At 32.9% G+C, this 22,879-nt stretch overlaps 1 protein-coding gene across 2 annotated transcripts in view; it reads right to left on the bottom strand.

Moving 5' to 3' along the window:
- Window positions 1-6,731: 6,731 nt before the first annotated feature.
- Window positions 6,732-22,879, bottom strand: part of LOC150110657 (Golgi-associated plant pathogenesis-related protein 1-like) — a 125,785-nt gene continuing 109,637 nt past the window's right edge. Inside the window, exons 5-6 of one of the 2 annotated variants that reach the window (XM_090400104.1) lie at window positions 18,968-19,051; window positions 6,732-12,455 (exon numbers count right to left, since the gene is read on the bottom strand). In XM_090400104.1, coding sequence (XP_090256230.1) covers window positions 12,274-12,455; window positions 18,968-19,051 — 266 coding nt within the window. In that variant the 3' untranslated portion in view covers window positions 6,732-12,273. Of the gene's footprint in view, window positions 12,456-17,098; window positions 17,349-18,967; window positions 19,052-22,879 lie in introns of those variants that run through there. The other variant, XM_090400112.1, reaches the window with a different exon arrangement.

Here is a 22,879-nt window from a genome sequence, read left to right as displayed (position 1 = left end):
AGGCCTCTTCCGGTAATGTTTACCCTTACTGCTGGCTACTTCCTCTCCCTACCCCTTCCGCTCAGTTTCATCCTATGTCTGTTACCAGGAATAAATTCTAGTAGTATAGCTTTTAGTTTTTAAATTAAATTTCAGTAATATGGTTCGTTTATTATGCATTTATAAGCATCGTCATTTCTTATCTTTAATTTTTTTTAATCCAATGTGGCATTATCTTTTTTAAGAAGAATGGATGGCATGTAAATAAGTTATATAGTGTTCTACTTAGAGAAGGCTGCAAATGCTAAGATTTTTTTTTTTTTTTAATAACAATAAGAAAATATAGCTAATGAAAAACGATAATTATACAACCTTGCTGTGCATATTTCTGGAATTTCCGAAAGGTCAATGCGCATTACTGTATATGAATTCATTTGTATCTTTAAGAAAATAAACATCTTACAGTGAATTAATAATTGGTTTTCATGATATTTTAAATGTCATCATCGTGCGTATCAAGGATTTAGGCCTAGCATGTCCTGTTCCGGCCTTAGAAGTCATCGTTGAATCTTTTAAGAGGACGTCCTGGTTTCCTTTTTCCTAATGGCGTGTACTTTAAGGCTTGTTTTGGTAATCTTTTCATTCTTTGAACGTGTTCCTTCCATTTATGTTTATATTTCTTAATTTTTTCTATTACTGGTTCTTGGTTTAATTCTTTCATAATATTTTCGTTTCTTTTGTGATCAAATAGGGTATACTTTACAGTTTTTCTCATAAACTTTATTTCTGCTGTTGTTAATCTTTGTTTTTCTTTTTGTTTTATTGCCTAGATTTCGCTTCCATACATTAAGACTGGTAGGGCTAATGTATTGTAGACTTTTAGCCTGGTTTGTTTTTGAACTAGGTTTGGTTTAAATATAGAGTTAATTACTCCTGTTATTTTTAAATATTTTGCAATTTTTACGTTTATATCTTTTTCATTTTCATATGTGATCATACATCCTAGGTAGTTAAATGAATTCACCTGTTCTAAGATCTTGTTATCTATTACTATCTTAGTTCTTGCTGGATCTTGTCCTTTAAAGGCCATAGTTATTGATTTTTCCGTTGATATTATCATACCATAATCTTTGGATATCTCATTTAGATCTAAAATAGCTTTCTGTAAGTTATCTTCAGAATTTCTAATTATTATTTGGTCGTCGGCAAAGAGGAGACTGTTTAAGTTAACTGTAGGAGAAAGTTTTATTTCATTTTATTATTATTTCATTTAAGTAGATATTAAAAAGAGTTGCTGAGAGGGGACATCCCTGTCAGACCCCTTGGTTTATCTCTCTTGTATATGATAGCTCGTAATTTAATCTTATTTGTATTTGATTATTTTCATATATACTTGTGATAGCTTTTAGGATATTATTTGGTATTTGTATTTCTTTTAATATGTTAAATAATGTTTCTTTTAACTTTCTCAAATGCTTTTTCATAAGCATTTGAGAAAGTCAATAAATGCAATATGTGTTTCTAAATTATATTCTCTTCTTTTCTCTATTATTAATTTTAGGCAAAAGGCAGGGTCTATACATGATCGTCCTTTTCTAAATCCATTCTGTACTTCTAGAATAAAGTTTTCGGAATATTTCATTAGTTTGTTATTTAAGATTCTGCTATATATTTTGTAACAGGAATTTAGTATACTGATATCTCTATAGTTTTTAGGGTCATCTCTATTACCTTTCTTAAAGATAGGAATCACAATTGCCTTTTTCCATTCTATTGGGGGGATACCAGTTGAGTAAATTTTATTTAAAAATAATAAGAGTCTTTCTTTGAATCTTGTTCCTGCGTATTTATATAGTTCTGAACCTAGCTTATCTTCTCCAGGTGATTTTCCGTTTCTTGTTTCTTTCAGGCTGATTTCTAATTCTTCTTCAGTTATTTCCTTTTCATTTTCGTTAATTATTTGCCAGTTGTCTTTTTTAAAATATTTGTCTGTCCACAGTTCTGTGTAGTAATTTAAAAATTCTTCTAATTTCAATTCAGTGTTTAATTTTATGTTTTCTTTGGTATCTGCATTTAAGTGTTTCAAAATCTTATATACATTGGGTCTTATTTTATATAAATCATGTTCTAAATTAGAAACAAATTTATTCCATAATTCTCTGTCTTTTTCTGACTTCTCTTTTAGTTATGGCTCTTATTCTTTTATATTCTATTTCATCTTCTAATCTTTTACTGCTTAACCATTGTGATAGGCTTCTTTTTTCTTTTTGATTATCTCTTTGATTGTATGTTAATTTAATTTTACTAATTTGAATTCTCTTCAGTGTTACTACCGTTGCATTAGTACACGGAAAGATTTTATTTAAAGATTTTTTTTTTATTTAAATGTAAATCGAATGAAAATTATTAAAAATAATTCTACTTTTTGATTTGAAAAAAAAAAAAAAAAACTTTATGCATAATTTATTTTTACTGATTGATTTACGTTCGATTTGCAGGAAGTTGTTCTGCAAAAGGCTGCGTTATTTGTAGTTCGTGAATTTTGTGCTTAAAAATTAGCTGGATATCATTTCTTCACAGTATTTCAAGCTACGCTGGACGCGAGTTAAAAGAGAAATCAGGAAATATTCCTTACACTTCGAAATTTCGGGCAAGATTCGGGAAAACGAACTTTCTAAATTTAAGCTATACAGTTCTTAGATTACATTAAGTTTTTGTTAATTTCTAGCTTTAATTAATAAGCGACAACTTTTAATCAGAACCTTGGATAATAATATTGTATGCGCAAGAATTAATCTAATATATTGTACTAGTTATTATGATTATTAAGCTCTCCATACTGTTTTAAAGAAAAGTTGGTTTCTAAGGGAAAAGAACGGAACATGTGATTTAAAGATGTTGACGGTAATTCAGATTAGGGTTGGCCAAGTGAAAACAGTGCGATAAATAGCACCCTTGAACTACTGTTTCAAGTTCCCTTTAAGACGTACTGAACTGTGGATTTGAATGTTATTAATCCACCGTTGTTATAACCAGATAAAACTGAAATTTAAAAAGTTTCAAAGTTTACCAAAGAGCGCAGGACAATATAACCTTCGACATCGCAGTTGTTTACACTACTTACAAGATACGGACTCTGCCTAGACGTCCGTATACGAGGGGGGTCTGAAAAGTTCTCGGCCTAACAATGAAAAAAATAATTTATAATTTCAAAATTATTTTTAATTTTCAACATAATCTCCCTTAAGCCTAACACATTTATTCCAGCGATGCTCCAGCGCCATTATCCCGTTCCTGTTGTGGTTCTCAGCGAGATCTGCAAAATACCCCTCTACAGCTGCAATCACCTCTTGATTCGAAGAAAAGCGAGGAAGAGTTTAGGGAAGAGATAGAAGTTAGAGGGAGCTAAATCTGGGGAGTAGGGTGGATGTTCCAACAATTCATAGTGCAGATCCCTTTCCCATTGCCAAAACACCTTTGTGGGTAGGTGCATTGTCCTGATGAAAGATGACTTTTTTCTTCTGCAAACCGGGTGTGTTCTCACGAATTTTTTCGTCTAGTCTGGTTAAAAGATCGGAGTAATATTCCCCGGTTATTGTTTTACCATTTTCAAGATAATTAATAAACAAATGCCTTTAGCATCCCAAAACACCGATGCCATGGAACCGACTTTGTCTTTTTTTTTTTGGCGCTGAACAACCGGCTTCTGTCCACTGTTTTCACTGCTGTTTGAATTCTGGTGTGTAATGGTGAATCCAAGTCTCATCCATAGTAATAAATCGAAGCACAATATCAGTTTTATTCTTGTTAAAACGCTCCAAGTACTGTTCAGAGATTTTCATGCGAGTGAATTTTTGATCTGCTGTGAGCAAGCGCGGCACCCATCTTGCGCGCATTTCTTCATGCAAAATATATTCTGTACGATTCTTTTGAAATGCCTATAGTCTCAGCAGTTTCACGCACTTTGACTCGCAGGTCATCCAATACCATATCGTGCACGTGATCAATAATTTGTGGTGTTGTTACACTTTTTGGACGTCCTTCACGTGGATCATCTTCAAGGCTGTTACGGCCACGTTTAAACTCGACAGCCCATTTCGTAATTGTCGAAAACGAAGGAGAAGAGTGCCCATAAACTTTTATTAACTCAGAATGAATTTCTTTTGGCGTTAAACCTTCTTTTACAAAGAATTTTATAACGCATGATACTCAATTTTATCCATTTCAAGAGACACTTTTACTTCAGACAGCTGTATGAAACAAACTATTTGATAGAATGCAATTTCACATGGATGATTATGTACCAACTTAGAAAAAAAAATCTTGCCGATAGTATTGGCATCGAGGCTAGGAACTTTTCAGACCACCCTCGTATTTGACTTTTATTAATGCTTTTAGGATTCACTTGCCTGACAGTAGATCTGTCAGAATTCCATGTAGTATCAAAGGCTTTTGCAAAGTCCATCAGTATCACTGTAAACCCATTACTTTTATGCAACTCAGCTGTCACTGTATTATAAAACGTGAGCAAAGTACTGAGGCATGACCTACTCTTCACAAAACCACGCTGCCCCCATACAGTATAGCATTTCCATGTATCCATTCCTGTATTTTGCTTGACCAACTTCTCCAATACTCCTGACAGCTGATCGGTCAGTAATTTGTTACATCAGGCTTGGAGCACTCCTTTATGCAATGGAACTATTTCCCCTCTTTTCACCCCCTTGGGACTAATCCAGAGCCGAGACTTAGATTAAACAATGTGGCCGAAGTATGGATGTGAAGGCTATTAATAATAACGATGCTGTTATAGCAAGATAAAACAGAAATTTAAGTTTCAAAGTATACACTAGGGAGCTTATCAGGATCTAATCTGCAGCATCGAATGATAAGGGCTCCTAGAGAGCTTCCGTATCTTTTAGAGCAAGCCAAGGATATTCTCATAAGCACTCTGTTAAATTTCGAAGCTTTTTGTTTTATGTTTCAGCTTTTTATGGATGTAACAATAATGGTTTAATAATATCCTTCACGCCAAAAATTAAAGTTATCATACTGAAGCCTGTTAGGCTCTATATTATAATATTACACCATTAAGCTGATTTCATTTCGTTTTCTCTAAACAGGCTAAAAAGAATTTAATAAAGAACATTGCGTATCCAATTTTTTTTTTGATGAAGAACAGAGAGAACAGTCCGTTAGTATATTATGTATGCAAGCACGAGAAACCCCCCTCCCACACACACATTTGTTGTTTTTTGGGGGAGGGATCGACACTAACATTCACTCTTTTTAATAAGACTATGATTATATTAAAACATATAGTGCGCTTTCAGTTCATTTTGCTGCTTATGTAATATAATTAATGAATAACATTTGTTAATGAATAAATAATAGTGAATTAATTTCTTCAGTTAATTAATCTGCAAGTAAGTGAACGATAATAACTCATGTTTCTTGAATTTCGTTTAATTTAGCATTAAATTCAGTATTAAGCGGTCCGTTAATCTCAGTCATGCCATTTTCTGTCCGCCTTTATTATTATTATTATTATTATTATTATTATTATTATTATTATTATTATTATACGGGAATCTCCATAGAGTCAGCAGACTCGTCGCGGGAGACCCAAACTATCCACACAATATCTTCATTCCTCTGCTTGAACTCATTGACAGACAAAGAATTCACAACTGAGTCAAGCAACGTATTCCATTCTACCACTAAAATTCTAGTCCTCACACTCTTGTTAACCACACTCTTACTTAATTTCCAGGATAACCTCTTGTTCCTCCACCACTGACCAACTGTTGAAATATTTTCCCTGCATCAATCCCATAAAACGCTTTTAGTAACTTAAATGTTTCTATCATATCTCCTCTTCTCCGCCTATCAATCAACTTCTGTAACTCGCAATCTATCATAAGGAGCATACCTTACACCACTCATCTACTTGGTCACTCGCTTCTGAATCTTTTCGACCATTTTTTAATCTCCGAGGATTCCAGGCGACCACACCTGAGAACAATAATCCAGATGTGGACGTATCAACTCAATCCTGCAAGTTGTCTACATCAGCTTGATTAATTATTACTCTACTTAACTTTTCATAATAATCTCCCTTCAAATAATTTCTTATATCATTTATGTACAAATTAAACAACAATGGTCCGACCACAGACCACTGGTCACCTGCTTCATCTTAGACTCTACTCCATGTATTACTTTTTGGTATCTGTCCATGAGCCAATCTCATATCCACATCTCCACTTTAATATCCTATTTGTTCTATTTAGAGTAAGAGAATTCCATGGGGTATCCTGTATTATGTGTCATTACAAGATGAATTTTGCTGCTTTGAATAAATCCTTTGTGTTCTGTTTTTGTTTCAAATATATCCATTTTTGTTTTAGGAACAATTTTATGTCTTTTATAAAGCTCTTAAGGTTTCGATACCTATAGAGTGGTTTAAATGTGCTAATTGCCTTCTTGTACGGGTAACGTTATATGGATCTCAGTGCTTGCTGGTGCCATTAAATCATTTCAAGAGGTATTAACTATCTTATTATTTGTGAAGGTAAGAATCGAGTGCAGGCAAACCCTTCCAATGGAAAATTTCTTCAAATGGAAGTTATTTTTGATCATTGTTACAGTATATGAGAAGTAACTGGCAATTTACGATCTTTGTTGTATATTACACGGGTATAAAATGCAAATATCTTATGTGATATGAATGAATGAGAACAGAAACAGTTTAGAACCAAAAAGACTTTTTTTATTATGTAAGAATCTGACATAAGTAATACAGTTCTAAAAATTCGAGATTTCTTAAAAATATCAAAGTTTATTAATATAGCAATATTACTACTAATTTAAAGAATGATTCAACATGAACACACTGCAGTTATAAATATTTGGTAACCATGATCATGAATTAGAGAATTAAAAATAGACAATGAAACAAGTCATTTTCAAATTAAGCATTATCGAGAGCTATCGTATTAATTATTCAAATTATTATTTGCTCTAATGAAAGTTTCAGTACTTTTTGAATATCGCTTTTTAAATTCATCAAATGAGGAACTTTTTTCAGTTCTGTTTCTATTTTAGAATATAATAATAACTTTCTTGAAAAACAAATATAACATCACTAAATATATTTGGCATTGCATTATAACTTTGATTGCTTATGATATTAAACAGATCGAATTAAAACAGTTTTTTTTTATTATTATACAATTGCATTTATACGCATGCCCTGTAATATGCTAAGACAATCAACACGATTTCAAATGGACAAAATATATATGTATATATTGAGCAAACGTGTATAATACCCCACTCCCTCTAATTTACAGCTGCATGATTCAAAAGATCGCATTCGAATCTATTTTGGCATAGATTCCTTCTTTAAAAACATTACTTTGATCACGTTTATTTGTTTGTTTGTCTGCTGCTTTAACGATCAATTATTTTGAATAATGGTTGAAACATAAGTATTACGTTCTATATTTTTCACCAGTAGATGGAAATAATAGGGATACTTACTTTTCTGTTATGTTTTGAATCAAAATAGTGCATATTTTTTTTTTTTATCAAACAACTAAAGGATTTTATTTCAAACCCTTACTGCGATGTCTTTTATTTTATAATTTTTATTTTTTTAAATATAAATATACTCCAAAATCAGAGAATGCCGTATCGTCATTGAAGAACCCAGTAACAAGAAGGAATTCATGTATTTTAATGATATATATGAAACAAAGTAAATCATGCATTTTCTCGGGGGAAAACGAATCAAATCTAGCTGTGTGCATTTTGATGAAATGAATTTACAGTCATACACAGCACTACAAGGCATAAGCAAGTTTGATTTGTCAAGCAAGAAAGGCACACTCTGCAATAATAAAAATCTACTATAAAGAATTCGTACCTGTTAACTATTTCGGACGGCTTTTGTATGAACACAGGCATAAATTGCTCGCTGGAGCAAATGTTCAACTCAGTATTATGACGATGAACAACTTTGTACGTTTTAAGAACTGCTCAACTAAACTTTGCTTCTTAAAGATGCTTTTAAACTAAACTAAGTTCCCATTGTATTAAACGAATACTTTTTTTTCCCTACGGAATTTCTTCATCCCTGATTTGAAACATTGACACAAAATGCTAATTCTATTATTAACTTTGTAAGAACATTGAAGCAATTAGCGGAGGTTTTTAAGTTTAAAGATAAAGTTATGGACACTGACAGGTGCTAATATCTAATTGGATATATCTAAGAAAGAATGTACTAAATCTAATTTAGCGAATGAGCAATTCGAAAACAACTGTCTACACAAACCTTTTTCCGGTATTAGATTCTATCCAAACGAAATGTAGTAGCCTGCCATGAGCGAAGTCCAGTTCGGGTGGTCAATGGATTACAACATTTATTTTACTTCCTAATACGTTATTTCTACTTTAGTGACACTAGTACGTAAAACAGAGATTGTCTTAAGAGTATTCTTCAAGCGGGACCCGCTTTCAACACTTTTCATATTATATACAGTATAAAGAATTAACTGCACTTTTTTTTTATATCTAATACTCATCCTACTTCTTTCGTCTGCATATTTGCGATTTTGATGATTTCACTTTTCTTTTTACAACCACTTTGAGCAGCGAATGGAGTCTAATTAAAGTTCACGTCTGTCATTATGATGCTCCCATCTCAGTGTCTGGTAAACGGGTCATCATTTCGATTGTCTTTTACAAAGTAGGATATTTTAGATGATTATATCCATCTCAGAATTTATAGGAACGAATGTCCTACATTCTTTCTGTCCATGTATACCAGGGACCATATACGAGTACTTTCTCATTGTTCTCAGAAGACATGGTTCGTTTTGGATCTTCAGTTTAAATCAGAGGCAGTAATTAATTGTGTAACTGTAGTATGCAAAGATATCAGCCATCTTTTGACAAACATCTTATTGGAATTCGCATCATTAAAATGCAGTAGAATAATGTATTTGATTCTCTTTCTCTCTCACGCCTTAGTTTTCCCTTAGGATCATATTATGTGCTGTAACATATGCAACAAATACATATCTGACATATTATCACGCATCAGTAGGGATAAACACGAATAAATGTTTCTTTAAGAACGTTAGAATATTCTTTTAGGATATCTCACGAGATACACAAAATAACAAATTTGGAATAAATCACCAAAAGGTCACTGATGAATCTTCATCCATAAGGAAGACCTGGAGAAACCATCAATTAAATATCTTTGTGAAGTGCGACATGTATTTAATAGTGCTTTTTTTTTTTTTTTTTTGAGTTCTGATGTTATATCTAAGAGATCCAGTTTTTTTTTTTTTTTTTGGTGTTTCATAAATAGGTTTGGTATTGCTCCTAGTGAATTATTGGTACTATTGTTGCTCTTTTGCTCCAAATTCATTGAACATGTCTTCAATTTTCTATATTATATCACTTTTATTATGTTATATAATAATAATAATAATAATAGTTTTATATTTATTTATTTATTATTGCGATTTGCAGTACCTAAGCGAAATTTGTTATTATTACTGCTATAACATATTAAAATTTCACCATTTAAAGAATTACATATAATGGAAGCATTAATCGAATGATACCTGATATTAGTGAAATATTCACTGAAAGGATATTATTATTAATAGAAGTAATTTAATTTTAAATGCGTTTAAACGTGAGTAATACATTCAGCCAATCTTGGTTACAGTTGCTACCTAAATCAGTAGCACCTGATATTACTGATGTCATCGACCTAAATATCTAAAGCACCCTAATAAATAATTCTGAATTATTATCAAAAACTAATAAATGACATTTATTTGCTGATTAATATTTGTTTGATTATCCGAATATTCATGTTCGCTATATAATTTAACCCATTATGAACCATGTTATTGCACAGTTAGTTATTAATAGCCAGCCTTGCAATTAATTATTAATAAGCGTCCAAGTAATTGTTAGCAATTAATGAGCTTGTTACATGTTTGCAATTACTCATTTGCAGAATATAATTTCTGCATTCTGCAAAACGAATGCATGCATTAACAGCAATGCATTCGGCCGAAAAAGCGAAAATGTGTCACATCCTGGCTTTTGACAACAGGAAGTATCAGAAATTATAAATATTTTGGATTTATAATTATGTTCGCAGCAATACATAATAACTAAACAAAATCTAAAATAAAAGAGAAAGAGAGAGAGAAATAGTTTGTGCTTTTTTTAATTTTATTTTTATTTTCGTGAACTGATACCTTTTCGAACTGGTTTATCATAAGCATACGCAACATAATATTTAACTCGAGGTCTATTCAAATAAAATCACGGCACAAATAAGGTTTAGGCATTCTGTTTAAAATAATGTCATTTGTGTCTGAGTAACGTTTTCTCTTTTCTTTGCGTTCCGAATCCAATAACAAAAGTTGGCAAGCGAAAACCTCGTTTAAAAAAATATTGTCTTTTGCCAAATTACTCATAAGTGACGAATTAGACTTAGGACAAAAAATAACGAAGATGAATTGACTCATAAGTAAAATGCAGATAATCGGGATCATAACCATGTAATCTCTCATGAAGAAAATCAGAGTTAAAAAAATCGTCAGTTTCTTTGTCAGTAGAAACTGACTGAGAAAGTAATAGAAAATAAAAAAAATATGAAAATCTGAATTAATTTTTAATGAATTGAATTGGAAAACATTTAAAAAAAATATTACCTATATCCGTGCGCAATAATATGCTCATATCAATATTTTTTTCCAATGAGTTTTAACAAAAAATAATGTCGATAAACCATTTTATGTTATGTTATTTTTCGTAGTTTTATTAGGCATTGCCTTCGAAGCAAGTTTTGCATAAAGTTTGAGCAGATTTATTCCTAATTTAAGTAATATTTTATATCTTTATTTTTCACTAAATGAACACTGTAAGTGCACTTTAATTACACGGGATTATGAAGGGTTTTTGACTATTTCCATTTTATTTATTCTTAGAATGAACAAAGAATTTACAACGTACTCATCTGAAATTTGAAACTTTCTTAATTATTTCTTAATTAAGTATTTATGAGAAATATAATAAAAAGGAGCGAAATGTAATAGAAAAGGAGCATTTTAAAGATATATATCATGGAAATAATTATATAATGCGCTGGCATTACAAGAAAGAAATATCTCTTAGATTACACGAGACATCAAATGGTTTTATATACAACTCTAGACAGGTCAAGAATGACTGATTTCCACATCTTTCAAAAAGCAATTTTAAGAATGTTGTGATGAAAATAACTTACATTTTCGCATTCTTAATGTTTACTGCTGCTGTTAACTAATCTTCCACTTGACTTTCATGCTATCTAAAACTAGACTAAGAAAACCTTCAAACCTCAAACTGGCTTCATTTAGTTTACTAACACGACATCATGTCCGTAACGACATCATAGCTCATTTTAAACAAGAAAAAGGCAAGGAAAAGGAAAAAGGTCGTGTGTGCGCCACTCCATTATTTCTCCGACATTGTATGAGAGTTCTTGATTAATTTTTTTTTTTTCACTTGGTAGTACTTTTTTATGAAGACTGTACAATATATCGCATCAAAAATCAGAAATACTTATTCAGAAGCAAACAGGGTTACATTTATGAAAAATCATCAAGTTATGGTCACTTAATGGTAGTAAAGTAAATCACACTAGCTAAGACAACGGATTATTCTTACTTATTTACAAAGAATGGATCCATTCGAATTAAAAGAAAATATCTTCAACAATAAACGAATAATTAAATCAAATATTACAAATATAATCTAAAGTTTATATTGTTAATGTGGCACGAAAAAACCTTCATCATCGAGACATCACAATCTCGAAAGATTTCGCCAAAGCATCGAACGCAAACAAGACTGCTTCATTGAAACATTGTTGAAGAGACCACCGAGAAAATCTTTTACAAAATAAATAAATAAATAAAGTTTACTACACAAACTGATGTCCATTTGAAGGACCACAAACATTTACTTCCAAGAGGAAAGTTACGGAAAGGCCATAACTCTTACGGCTTACATTTTAGAAGTAAATGACAGCCCCATGAGCTCTCTTAAGTGTTTTTCCAAGCCTTAACGGAAATACCGCAGGATTTATCATTCCCTGCTCACCGCCACCCTGAGTGCGAAATTCATTGCATACGTAACGCATTATAACAAAGGCATTCTGGGAAATCGAGGAGCAAGAGTTGAAGTGGGGGAAAAGTCAACGGAAAAACTTCATCCTTTTTCTGCGATCGTTTTCACATCGTCAACGGAGGGAAAGACGTTCTCCCGGAACTCTCCAATGACGTTGCCTGCTGGTTTATAGTTGGCTACAACTACTATTTTACCGCATCGGGATCGGGCTTTACCGACACCAAATTCCGTACTGCTTCTCCACACCATTTGGGTAAACTGACCTACGGAAGAAATAAATAAATAAAAATATTGAATAGTAATATAAAAGAGTGTGCAGATAATAAACATTTGAATTTCGATATTTTGTTTTATTATAATAAGTAGAGTGATAACCTTAAGTAACCTGGAAGACGAACAAAGATCACTTTTGTAAGAATTTAAAAGTCTGATTCGGGTTGGATGGATTTCGCTGAGAATTTGGTACTTACTGATTTTTATTAAAATTCGCCAGAGTTTATGGTTTAAATCATATAATTCTAACCGGAAGAATATACCCTTCTTTGCGATTTATGGATATTTCCATTTTTGTCTTTAAAACGTGCGCATAATGAATAAATATTTACGTACCATTCCCCTCTCTTCCTCACCATAACACGTGAAGCATAGAATCATTTAAAATGTATTGAGAGGAAGTGATTTCAAGCAAATTTGGTTGCATTCTGTGTTTGGCAGATGCTTATTTAGAGTTTCATCGGAATGTTTCAGCAAAAACCCATTCTACGTGCACGTAATATCTGAAAATTATTGAAATCAACAAAAAGAAGAATAAGGGTGGAATAGTTGGCCGAGTGGTTAGCGTAGTCACTCTTTAGTTAACAGCCTGCGGGTTCGAGTCTCACACTGGGCCTAACAGTTGTTTGGGGTTGTCTTTGGATGGAAGATGAATTTCATTACACAGTGTAAAACTAGCTCCGCTTATTGGAGGTTGGAAGTGGCTTGAAAAAGATGCATGATTGATCTCTATAGCGGGGTCTCCAGTTTATGTAAAAATAAATAAAAATACAAAAAGATATATAAAATTTAGAGAACAAATCCCTTGGCTTTCTAAGCTTTTGTTAACCACTAAAGCGGTTACAGGTGCCGAGGCCCAAAACTGATTTGCTTTGTTAAATAACGACGTTAAGTATTTTCACGATGGATTAGTTTCGCCTCTGTTTGGGATAGGACACTGGGATACTTTTCTACAGACAAAGTCTTTTCCGCTACAAGGGAAAAGATTACACGAAAATAAAATTCGATCATCTGGTTAGCCGTCGTCAGTCTTCTCTTTCATTTACCTGGGGCGTCAGTAAGAGCGATAATTAATATTTTGGACCGAACTCATTTTAGGGAGGAAACATATATTTTGTTTATAGATTCGGATTCCGTTAAACTCCGAAAGTTGTTTCTGTAATGGATTTTTTTCTCCCTCAGTGTTTGATAATGCGCTACGTGATATTCCCTCAGATACTGCTAATCACCTTCATTTTCAAATTGTAAAAATTCTTTTCAAGTCCAATGTTTCAAGTCCCTGCTCCTCCGAATTTGTCTTATCCTGAATTGAAGGCCTTTCTCTCTCAGGAGAAAAACTAATAATGTTATTCCTAAGTCTGATAAAGGTAAATAGTTCAAGACCGGAATGAATATCACAGAAAACCTATTTTAATGCTACTCCAGATATCTTCCTCTTGGTGATGACCCTCATCGATGGTGTCTCTTTCTGGGATGAGGAAATCAAAAAGAAACTGAAACCCTATTTTTTGTTTGGATTATTTGTTATTAACTTACAAAGCCAATATTCCGTTCTGTCTTGTCGTAGACTTCATGGCTCTCCTCGCTACAAAATTTCAAAATACATTTTAAATTACTTTCAGTGTTCACGAGAAAATCGTGTTGATTTTTAAGAATATTTCAGAAAAAAGGCATCAGAGCTTAGTCTTCGCCTATTCAGCTTAGACATTGTTTCTTTACTCCCTAATATTCCCCTAGATCAGCGTTTCCCAACATTTTAAGGATCATGCCCCACCTCAACGCCTCAAAGATTTTGATGCCCTTCCTTTAGCATAATAGTCAGCCAAGTTCTGGAAATGTATAATATAAATATGTGCTTTAAATAAAAAAGGTAAAACCGTTTTAAATTTGACTTTCTTCAATGAATATAAATTGTATATTACACTTTGTATGTTATAAAACATAAATCGAACTGAACTCGGGGAAATAAAATACAAGTTAACGCGATCTTTGAGCTTGATGTCTGCTGCAAAGAGTTTTTATTTGAGGTACTAATTTAGTAGTTTAGTAGTTTTAGTAGCAAGTCATTTAAAGTTTTTTTTTTTTTTGCAAAAACTAGTTGTATTTCTGTATTTCGTTTCTGTCTCGTCAGAAAGCCATGCCATTGTTCCTTGTATGTTGAATAAAATTCTAATAGACTCATCATTTTGCTTTTCTGAGAGTTCTTCTTGATACTGTATTTATGTTGACTGCTGTACTGATGATGTCAGCTTTTTTCCTCGGAAAGTCAGGGTTGCAACATCGACAATTTATCTCGCCGACACCGACAATGGTGAGTTTTTTGAGTATATCGGTGATGAGGTGACGAATGCAACATCATTTTTTAATTGCCCCCCCCCTCAAACTATTCAAATTTATCCCCTATGGGGCGCATGCCTCACGTTGGAAAACACTGCCCTAGATGAAACACTGGACTTTCTCATGCAAGACATTGCTGGGAATATTGTTCGCCTTTTGATTTCGTCATTTACTCTGGCCAATTTTGTGAACATAAATTTATTAGCAAATTGAGGGTACTCAGTGAGGACTACTATTTCTCTAACACGTGCTATTTCATGGAGCTATTCGAATAACGCTTATTTATGGTACAGGTATGCTGATGATGTCTTTGTGGTTTGACACGGTTAGTTCCTTTACGGAATGTCAAGATTTCGTCATGAAGGTCAATAGATTTCACTATCGCACGCAGTTCACTCGAGGTGGAACAAGATATCGAATTATCTTTCTAGATCTCCTTCTTCTTCTTTAACCAGATGGTAGCTTTCACTTCTTCGTTGTCAGAAAGAAAACCCACACTGAACTTTACACCCATTCTCTTTCACGTCATCAACCTTGTCAAAAATCTAGCGCCATTAAGATTACGGTACATCGAGCTCGCTCTTTGCGCAGTTGTCTTATTCTCGTTGTCTCACGTTGTCTCGCAGTTGTCACTCCGCGCAGAAGTACTTAAGCGCAGTTGTCTCGGGAAATAGATGGCATCAGAAAAACCTTCCTTGGTAATGGCTTAACGAATCTTTTGCCAACAAAGTCATAGGGTTTCGTTGTCATCTTTCTCCCATAAGGTGGTCATCGTGTTACCATTCCTTATATGAAAGACATTTCTGAAGAAAAAGCCAAAATACTTAAATCCTAGGCCACAGGTGTCCCTTCGCCCTATTAACCAACTTTCTGCTCTTTAGAAAGATAAACTTCCACCTTGAGTCCATTTTGGAGTCAATCGCATTCCATGCCAGTGTGGAGTATCATATTTTGGACAAACTGGTAGCTTGGAGGATATTCGTCGTGAAGAACACTTCGATTATTAAATTTCATGAGCTCAACCAGTCGGGAATTGCAGAACACGCTATCCCCACCAAACTCGAATCTTTTGGAGAAAGATTAACATCCTTTACAAAATAATCATTTTACGGAACATACAAAGACAGTCATGAAACCTTACTACGCTGTCGGGATCTAACAGAAACTGAAATTATCCCTATTATGAGAAATAGTACTTATCCACACATTCAATAGGCCAGTGTTTCTCAAAGTGTGGTACGCGTACCCCGGGGGTACGCGAAAGGTCTTCAGGGGCGGTATGTGGCAATTTTCGGCTATTCATCATTAACTCATGGAATTATTATATTATATGCAATTAGAGACAACTGGGATAAAAACACCACTAAATAGAAACTGCTATATAGACTCAAACCAAAACCATATTGCCGGTGCAACATATGGTTTTGCTTGACCCCCCCCCCCCGTCGTGAACGTGTTAAAACTAAGAAATACATAATGAATGTGTTTCAGATATTATGGAATTCGGTTGAAGGGAATTAGTATTTCAACTCAACTGTTGAAATGCTAATTTGTCTTTAGTTCGCCCGATCTTTTGTTAATACCGCACCATCATATGCACCTTAAGATACATAGCTGCTCTATGTATCTTAAGTCTTGTAAATCACTGGTAATTAACTGGGAAAGAAGAATAAAGCTATTTGGGTAGATGACTTTGACGATGCACACAAGGAACCTGTTCTCGATTACTAAAGTAGTGATAGCGATAGGAGCTTCTTGGTAAGTCACACCATTTGCAGTTTTTTTTCTGAAAACTTTAGTTTCCGAAAATCCACGATTTTTTAGCTTTAATTTAGGGAAAAAAAAGTGTGAGTTATATTCGAGTAAATACGGTAATTTTTTTTAGCATTCAAATTCTTAAGTATGGATCATTGGTTAAACATTGGATTTATAAAACCCACAAAAGAGAGCAATATAGCAAATACAAGTAGTAAGCAACAAGAAAACGTTGATATTGCATCTGGATCAAATGAAATTGATAAGGGTGTGTCGTCTGACATCTCTAGAGAACCAACTAGGAAGAAGACGAAATATCTTCATATTATATGAATTACTTGAAATGTGGATTTTCATGGACGGGAAATGAAGAGGAACCTTTTCCAACTTTTGTTCTATTAAAAATAAATCATATTTTTTTGTTTACATGAACATATAAATTCAAATAAAATAGACATTTACAATGAAATATACTTTATTTATTTGTTTATTATTTTGGTAAGGGGGTACTTGGTAATAATGAAAATTTAAGAAGGGGTACGCGGATATATGAAGTTTGAGAAACACTGCAATAGGCAATAGTTTTTGGTTTTGTTTTTATTATTTATTTATTTTATAATTAATCCTTGGTCTCTTGTTTAAATTTGTACAGTTAGGAACTTAATGTATTTTAGACCTTGCTAGTCATGTACATTTAGCTCAAGCGTTTTCATTGTCGAGCCTTCTGGTTTTCCCTTCTTGTTTAATTTGAAAGTCATAATGAAGATAACTTTGGCTCCAAAGCGAGATTTCTGTTTTAAATAAAAAAAAAAAATTACGTAAGTATTAAATTCCCAGTGAGTTCTTATTCATCTAGTTATATGTAGCTACAAATTTGAGACACCTATTTAATTAAGAATTTTGTCTGAATTTTATTGAAAAAAAAAAGTTGATATTTACTTTTCCTATTCTTTTGAATTAATTACAGATAAAATAAGAGGCGCCAGTTACAGTAGTAGTGGAATCTAGCACTTCGGGAAAAATTTTAGTAAGCCTGCGTTGAAGTTTATGAATCTAGGATACGTAGAGTCATCATTGTGAACGAGCAGATCGTGCGGTGTATGAAATTGCAACAAAATTCAGGATGAAGTGGGGGAAAAAGAATTTAGGCTACTATTCAGCTGTCGAATTGACTTCTACGGTGAAATAGCCATAAATCAAGATGTACAATTTTTCTAAAATCTGAAATTTTACTCTGTATTATAACACTAAGACAATGAGCACAACGACAAATCAAAATCATGTTTCTCGCATCGAAAAGTGTTTCTTTCTTTTCTTTTTTTTTATTTTTTATTCCTTTTCCCTTTTACATGTGACTTTCGTCAACTCGATGCTGTAAAGCTTATGTTGAGTTGGTTAACGTTATTTATTTTCTTTATTATTATTATTTACATTTTTTAATGTAATCCACAAATATTGTCCTGGAGACTGAAAACGAAATTTTTCAAGCGACTTACTTCAGGCTTCCTATCCACAGGAAGGTGGTTTCACATTTGGCGATGAAATTTATCTCAGACTACCTAAGATATTGAGAAACATCAGTGCGTCGGACGGGATTAGAACCTACAGCCTGTTTACTTGGCCTGCAGGTCTAATCACTCGGATAGCATACTCGATATTCTCTATTATATTACATAACTTTACTGTTATGGAATATAATGTTATATCATGTCTTCGTTATTTATAAGTTAGACTAAAGTTCATGTTGTAGTTTTGTAGTTTCTGTAGTTTTATATCGTAACCTACTTGAAGATAAGTTTTGTTTATTATGCGATGCATGACATACAGTGTATTTTCTTTGAACTATTGATTCAAATTTAGAAATATTGTACTTTATTAATTCCCATAGAAATTATTTAAGCACTTACAATTAAAGCTACCTCATTCAACTGTTCAAATTCATATTCGCTCAGCAATAATTATTATAACCAAATCTAAGGGATCATTATTTTATACATGAAACATATTTTTCTGTCACTCCCACTGACGAAACATTAACCTATATTACTGAGGGGCTAAGGAGTTATTATTTTATTCATCTTATGCATTGCTTAAAATTTCTTTTTAACATACTATGGAAATCCTGCTCTAGAGATCAAACATGGAATTTTTCAAACTGCCAAAACTGGAACTTTTCCAGACCTTTAATAAGCGAGAGATGAAACTGAACCCCACGATGGTCTTCAAACCCGGCCTTACTTGAATAACGGGGAAAACCTTACCACTCGACCAAGCAGGTTGACGAATAAAATTTGATAGATGAAATAATTATGCCCGACTTTTTTTTTTAATTTAACATTGGAGAAATATATTCATTCAATTGTAAAATAAACCGTTCTGTATAAAAGTGAGTAGCTCTTCGTCTACTTACCAGCATTCACATGAAGCAGAGATGGGTCCTGGTAGAAGTTATACGTTTTGATTTCGTTGTACCAGTACTTAGAGACCATCTCTCCTAGTTTAAGAAAAAAAAAACAAGTTATGAAGATAAAATGGAGTTAAGGCAAGGGTACTGTTATTCGTTGTTCGCAAATTTTATTTTCTGTTATATAAATCATGATCGCTAACTGACATCTCATAACGTGAAGGTAAGGCAACAAATAACTTTTTTTTTTGGGGGGGGGGGAAATGAATGGTGCTTTGACTAATTGTACCTTAATATGCTATTATGGTTTGACTTAGACTTATAGTTTAGCACAGTTGCTTTGTAAGATGATTTTAATGTAGCCATTTAATTAATGTCATACGGTGACAATGAATTATGTCTAAAAGTTGAATGGACTTAAAAGTTGGTATATCTGCATCTGAATTGGACTTCCTTTCATCCTTGACTGAGATTCTACTTTAGACTTTCTCGATTATCTTTTGTAATGATCAATAGCTTGCTTGGATTCGATGATATGGAGAAAGTCGAGACTGGGTGAAAAAGTTTTTGTCTCCAAAAATAGGACCTAGAATCGTATCGTAAATGAATCGAGTTTCCTATTTAGTGATGAATCAAGATAATGGAATGTAGTGACCTATATTTGGTATGTTGTTAAACATGTTTTTCAAGAAAGTATTATGTCCTTTTCTTAGTCTCCTTAGTTCAATCAGTATTTAAATCAAATTCCGGTCTCATGAGGTAGTGGAAAGGATTTTCCATGCTGAAATTCGGGTTTTTCACCCACTAAGTAGAAAAACCAAGAACACACACGCACAATTAACAGGTATAATACAGCAGCCTCAGCCTAAGTTGCTTCTGCCGTTAACTCCAAATAATAACAACATAACAACGTCAATTTTATTTAAGACAATTTTATGAAGTGTTAAAATAAAAATGACGGAATTAAAAAATGTTTGGATCACTCAATGTTGAATGTGATTTAAAGTTGATTTTAGAAATATCAGCCTTAAAAACATTACAGGAAATCAAATGACGACAAATCAGTCCAGAGGTACTGGAAAGGAAATTTGCCTATTTGTGGGGTCACATTGATCAACGTTATGCTCAGATGAAACGACTCCCATCTCATCATAAAATATTTCATTTGCCTTCGGAATTATCCAGTTTTAAATAAATAAGAGATAATGCATATCAGACTAAGTAATATTCTGTGGGTAAGGAAAATTAATTGCAGTGATCTGTTCTATTTCAATAAATGTCTTATGTCTTGCGAAATATTAGAATCTGAATACCGTCGTATATTTTTATTTTTTTTTTTTTAGCCGATGCAGACTTTAGAGGATTTCCTTCACTCTCCCTCTCTTTCTCTCTTCTGAAACTATAGAAATATACGCAGTAAATTTCAGGACCTCACGCAGATGCTTCTTAACTATAACAAACAAGTGACGTGTAACAACATTCTTCTTTGTTGATAATAAAACAAAAGTTGTAAGTAATAGTAAATAGTGAACAGTAATAGTGAAGTAATACATTTAATTAGGATTTCATACACTTGGAAGAATGAACCTAAATGTACCTTTTGGTTGAAATATACGTACGTTCGATTCTCGTCGCGAACCTAATTAACATTTTTCTGAAATTAGAGCTTTTTCAGTTGAGAGCCGGTCTCGTTGGGAGACTGGTTGACTCGTATTTTACCAGTAGAGTTTCCTTAAAGCCAAACTGTCTGAGAACATAAAGTTCAATTAGTCAAGAGCATACGGGTTTATAGTGCTCTAGCCAGAGGCTTAAGGATAATCTATAGGATAGTAGACTTTGATTTGGATGTCCAACACAGAACTGGATTTACAGACTGAGGAATATTGGGAACTTGATCTAGGTACTAAAATAACAGGGATCTTTAATAGGACGGTGCGTGTCAAATGAATTTGGAATTTGGAACCCTACTTGAGGACTACTCTAAAGACTATTCCCGACTGTATTTAATTAACCAATAATCATTATTAGAAGAAACACACGTATAAACCACAGTGAAAATTATTTAATTGTAAATATTTCATCCTAAGTTAGGACATCAGGATGAAATATTTACAATTAAATAATTTTCACTGTGGTTTATACGTGTGTTTCTTCTAATTATGAACGCACCACATGTTTCGTTATTTAAAAAAAAAAATAACCAATAATCGTTTTTAATAAATGGCTTCATGTTATAAATCACCATTTAAGACCAAGACAACCACTGAAAACTGAGTTCCAGGTAAACTGCAGAATGTGATGGGGATACAAAGAAATATAAATTAGAATTTTGTTTTTATTTTGTAGCTAGCGTTGTACAATCAACAGCTATCGATTGAAGCTATCGATTTGTACATATTAACATATATACATATTGTTAATATATACATATTAACAATACGTATATTGTCAGAACAAAGTTGTTCTGACCAATTGCGAATCAGCCGGCGAATTTCCACCTGGAATGATCAGCAGGAAAATGACCAGGATATGTAAGAGAGAAATATTCTCAGAAAGAAAATTTAAAAAAAAATGTGCCGATTCACTTTTATAAAGATAGAATAAAGTTAAATAAAATTAATTAAAACAAAGTTTCGAATTATTTTTGCTTCTAGCTTAAAATATCTTAGTGCCACTGGATTTGTTGATTACTTTCCTCTCATTGCGGATAAGACACATTACATTTTTCGATTTAAAATTTTTTTACATTAATTTAGGAAACCCAACATTGAATTATCATTCACTTAAATCTCTTCAATGATGTTTATGACAATCACGAAGTTAAGGTGGTGCGTTTATAGTTTATAGTTTCTCCAAAATAATTCTGGTATTTGAAATGGAAATATTTTCTAAACGGATCTTCTGATGAAGTGGAATGGATATTATTATTATTATTATTATTATTACGTGACACCTCTAGGGAGTCCAAAGATTCATTGAGGGAGGGCACCTGCTATACAGCTGTCTACACCAACTACAACCAACGCCATTTATCGCCCACCACACCACTAGTATTTTCACAGACAATCACAAACATCCTTGCTCATGGCAGGATTATTTGAGCTGTAAAGTGTTATACCATATTTAAAATTTAATTGGAATAAATTACAACGAAGAATCAACATATCTAGAATGAATATACAAAGTAGGTGAATTCGTAATCTTAAAATGGTTACAGTTGAGCAGAACGAATAATAATAATAAGTACATAATAAATAATAAGGCAAAATGTAAAAAGCGAAAATAATACAGAAAAAACGCATAAAAGAACATAAAAAGCTCTTACGACGAAAAATGACACAAAAGTACAGAGAAAAATGGGAGAAAAAAAAAAAAAAACAGAAAGCGTCTATAAATTATAGTGCTATTAAACTTATGTGAAGAGGATTCTTGTTGTCCATGTCTACAGTGGGATTTAAATCGACGCATCTGCCGCTCTCTTTCAAAAACACGCTAAATCTCACTGGACTAGTGAAATATACCGAGTATGGCAAGAAGGTAGGGTATCTGAATCAAACCGTTCTCTTTCATTTTTAGAATCAATAAACACAGGAGGATGCTTTTCCAATATGCGCGCAGATGTATAAAAATCAAAAAGTTTGCCTTTCGACAAACCTATAGAAAATAAAAACCAGACATTCAAATTATCTTGTTTCCTAAATCTATTTTTGTAAACTCGATAGAGAAATTCATGGCTTGTTACCTTCATAGTTTGCTATGTATGCCAAATCTCTTTGTCTCTCCCCTGAATATGGTTGGACAAAATAATGGAAACACTAAGATATTTAAGAATAGAATTTGTTTGCGTTGGCTACATTGAAAAACTTGCGGTGGCAGCAATGAATATCCTTGTTTTGTTTTGTTTACACTTTGTAGTTC

Source organism: Typopeltis vanoorti, chromosome 1 (genome assembly GCF_054136105.1).
Source record: "Typopeltis vanoorti isolate ZY-2024b chromosome 1, IOZ_Tvanoo_1.0, whole genome shotgun sequence".
Classification (NCBI taxonomy): domain Eukaryota; kingdom Metazoa; phylum Arthropoda; class Arachnida; order Uropygi; family Thelyphonidae; genus Typopeltis; species Typopeltis vanoorti.
Note: the sequence above shows the minus strand (reverse complement) of the source record. Positions and strands in the feature narration are given on the sequence as shown.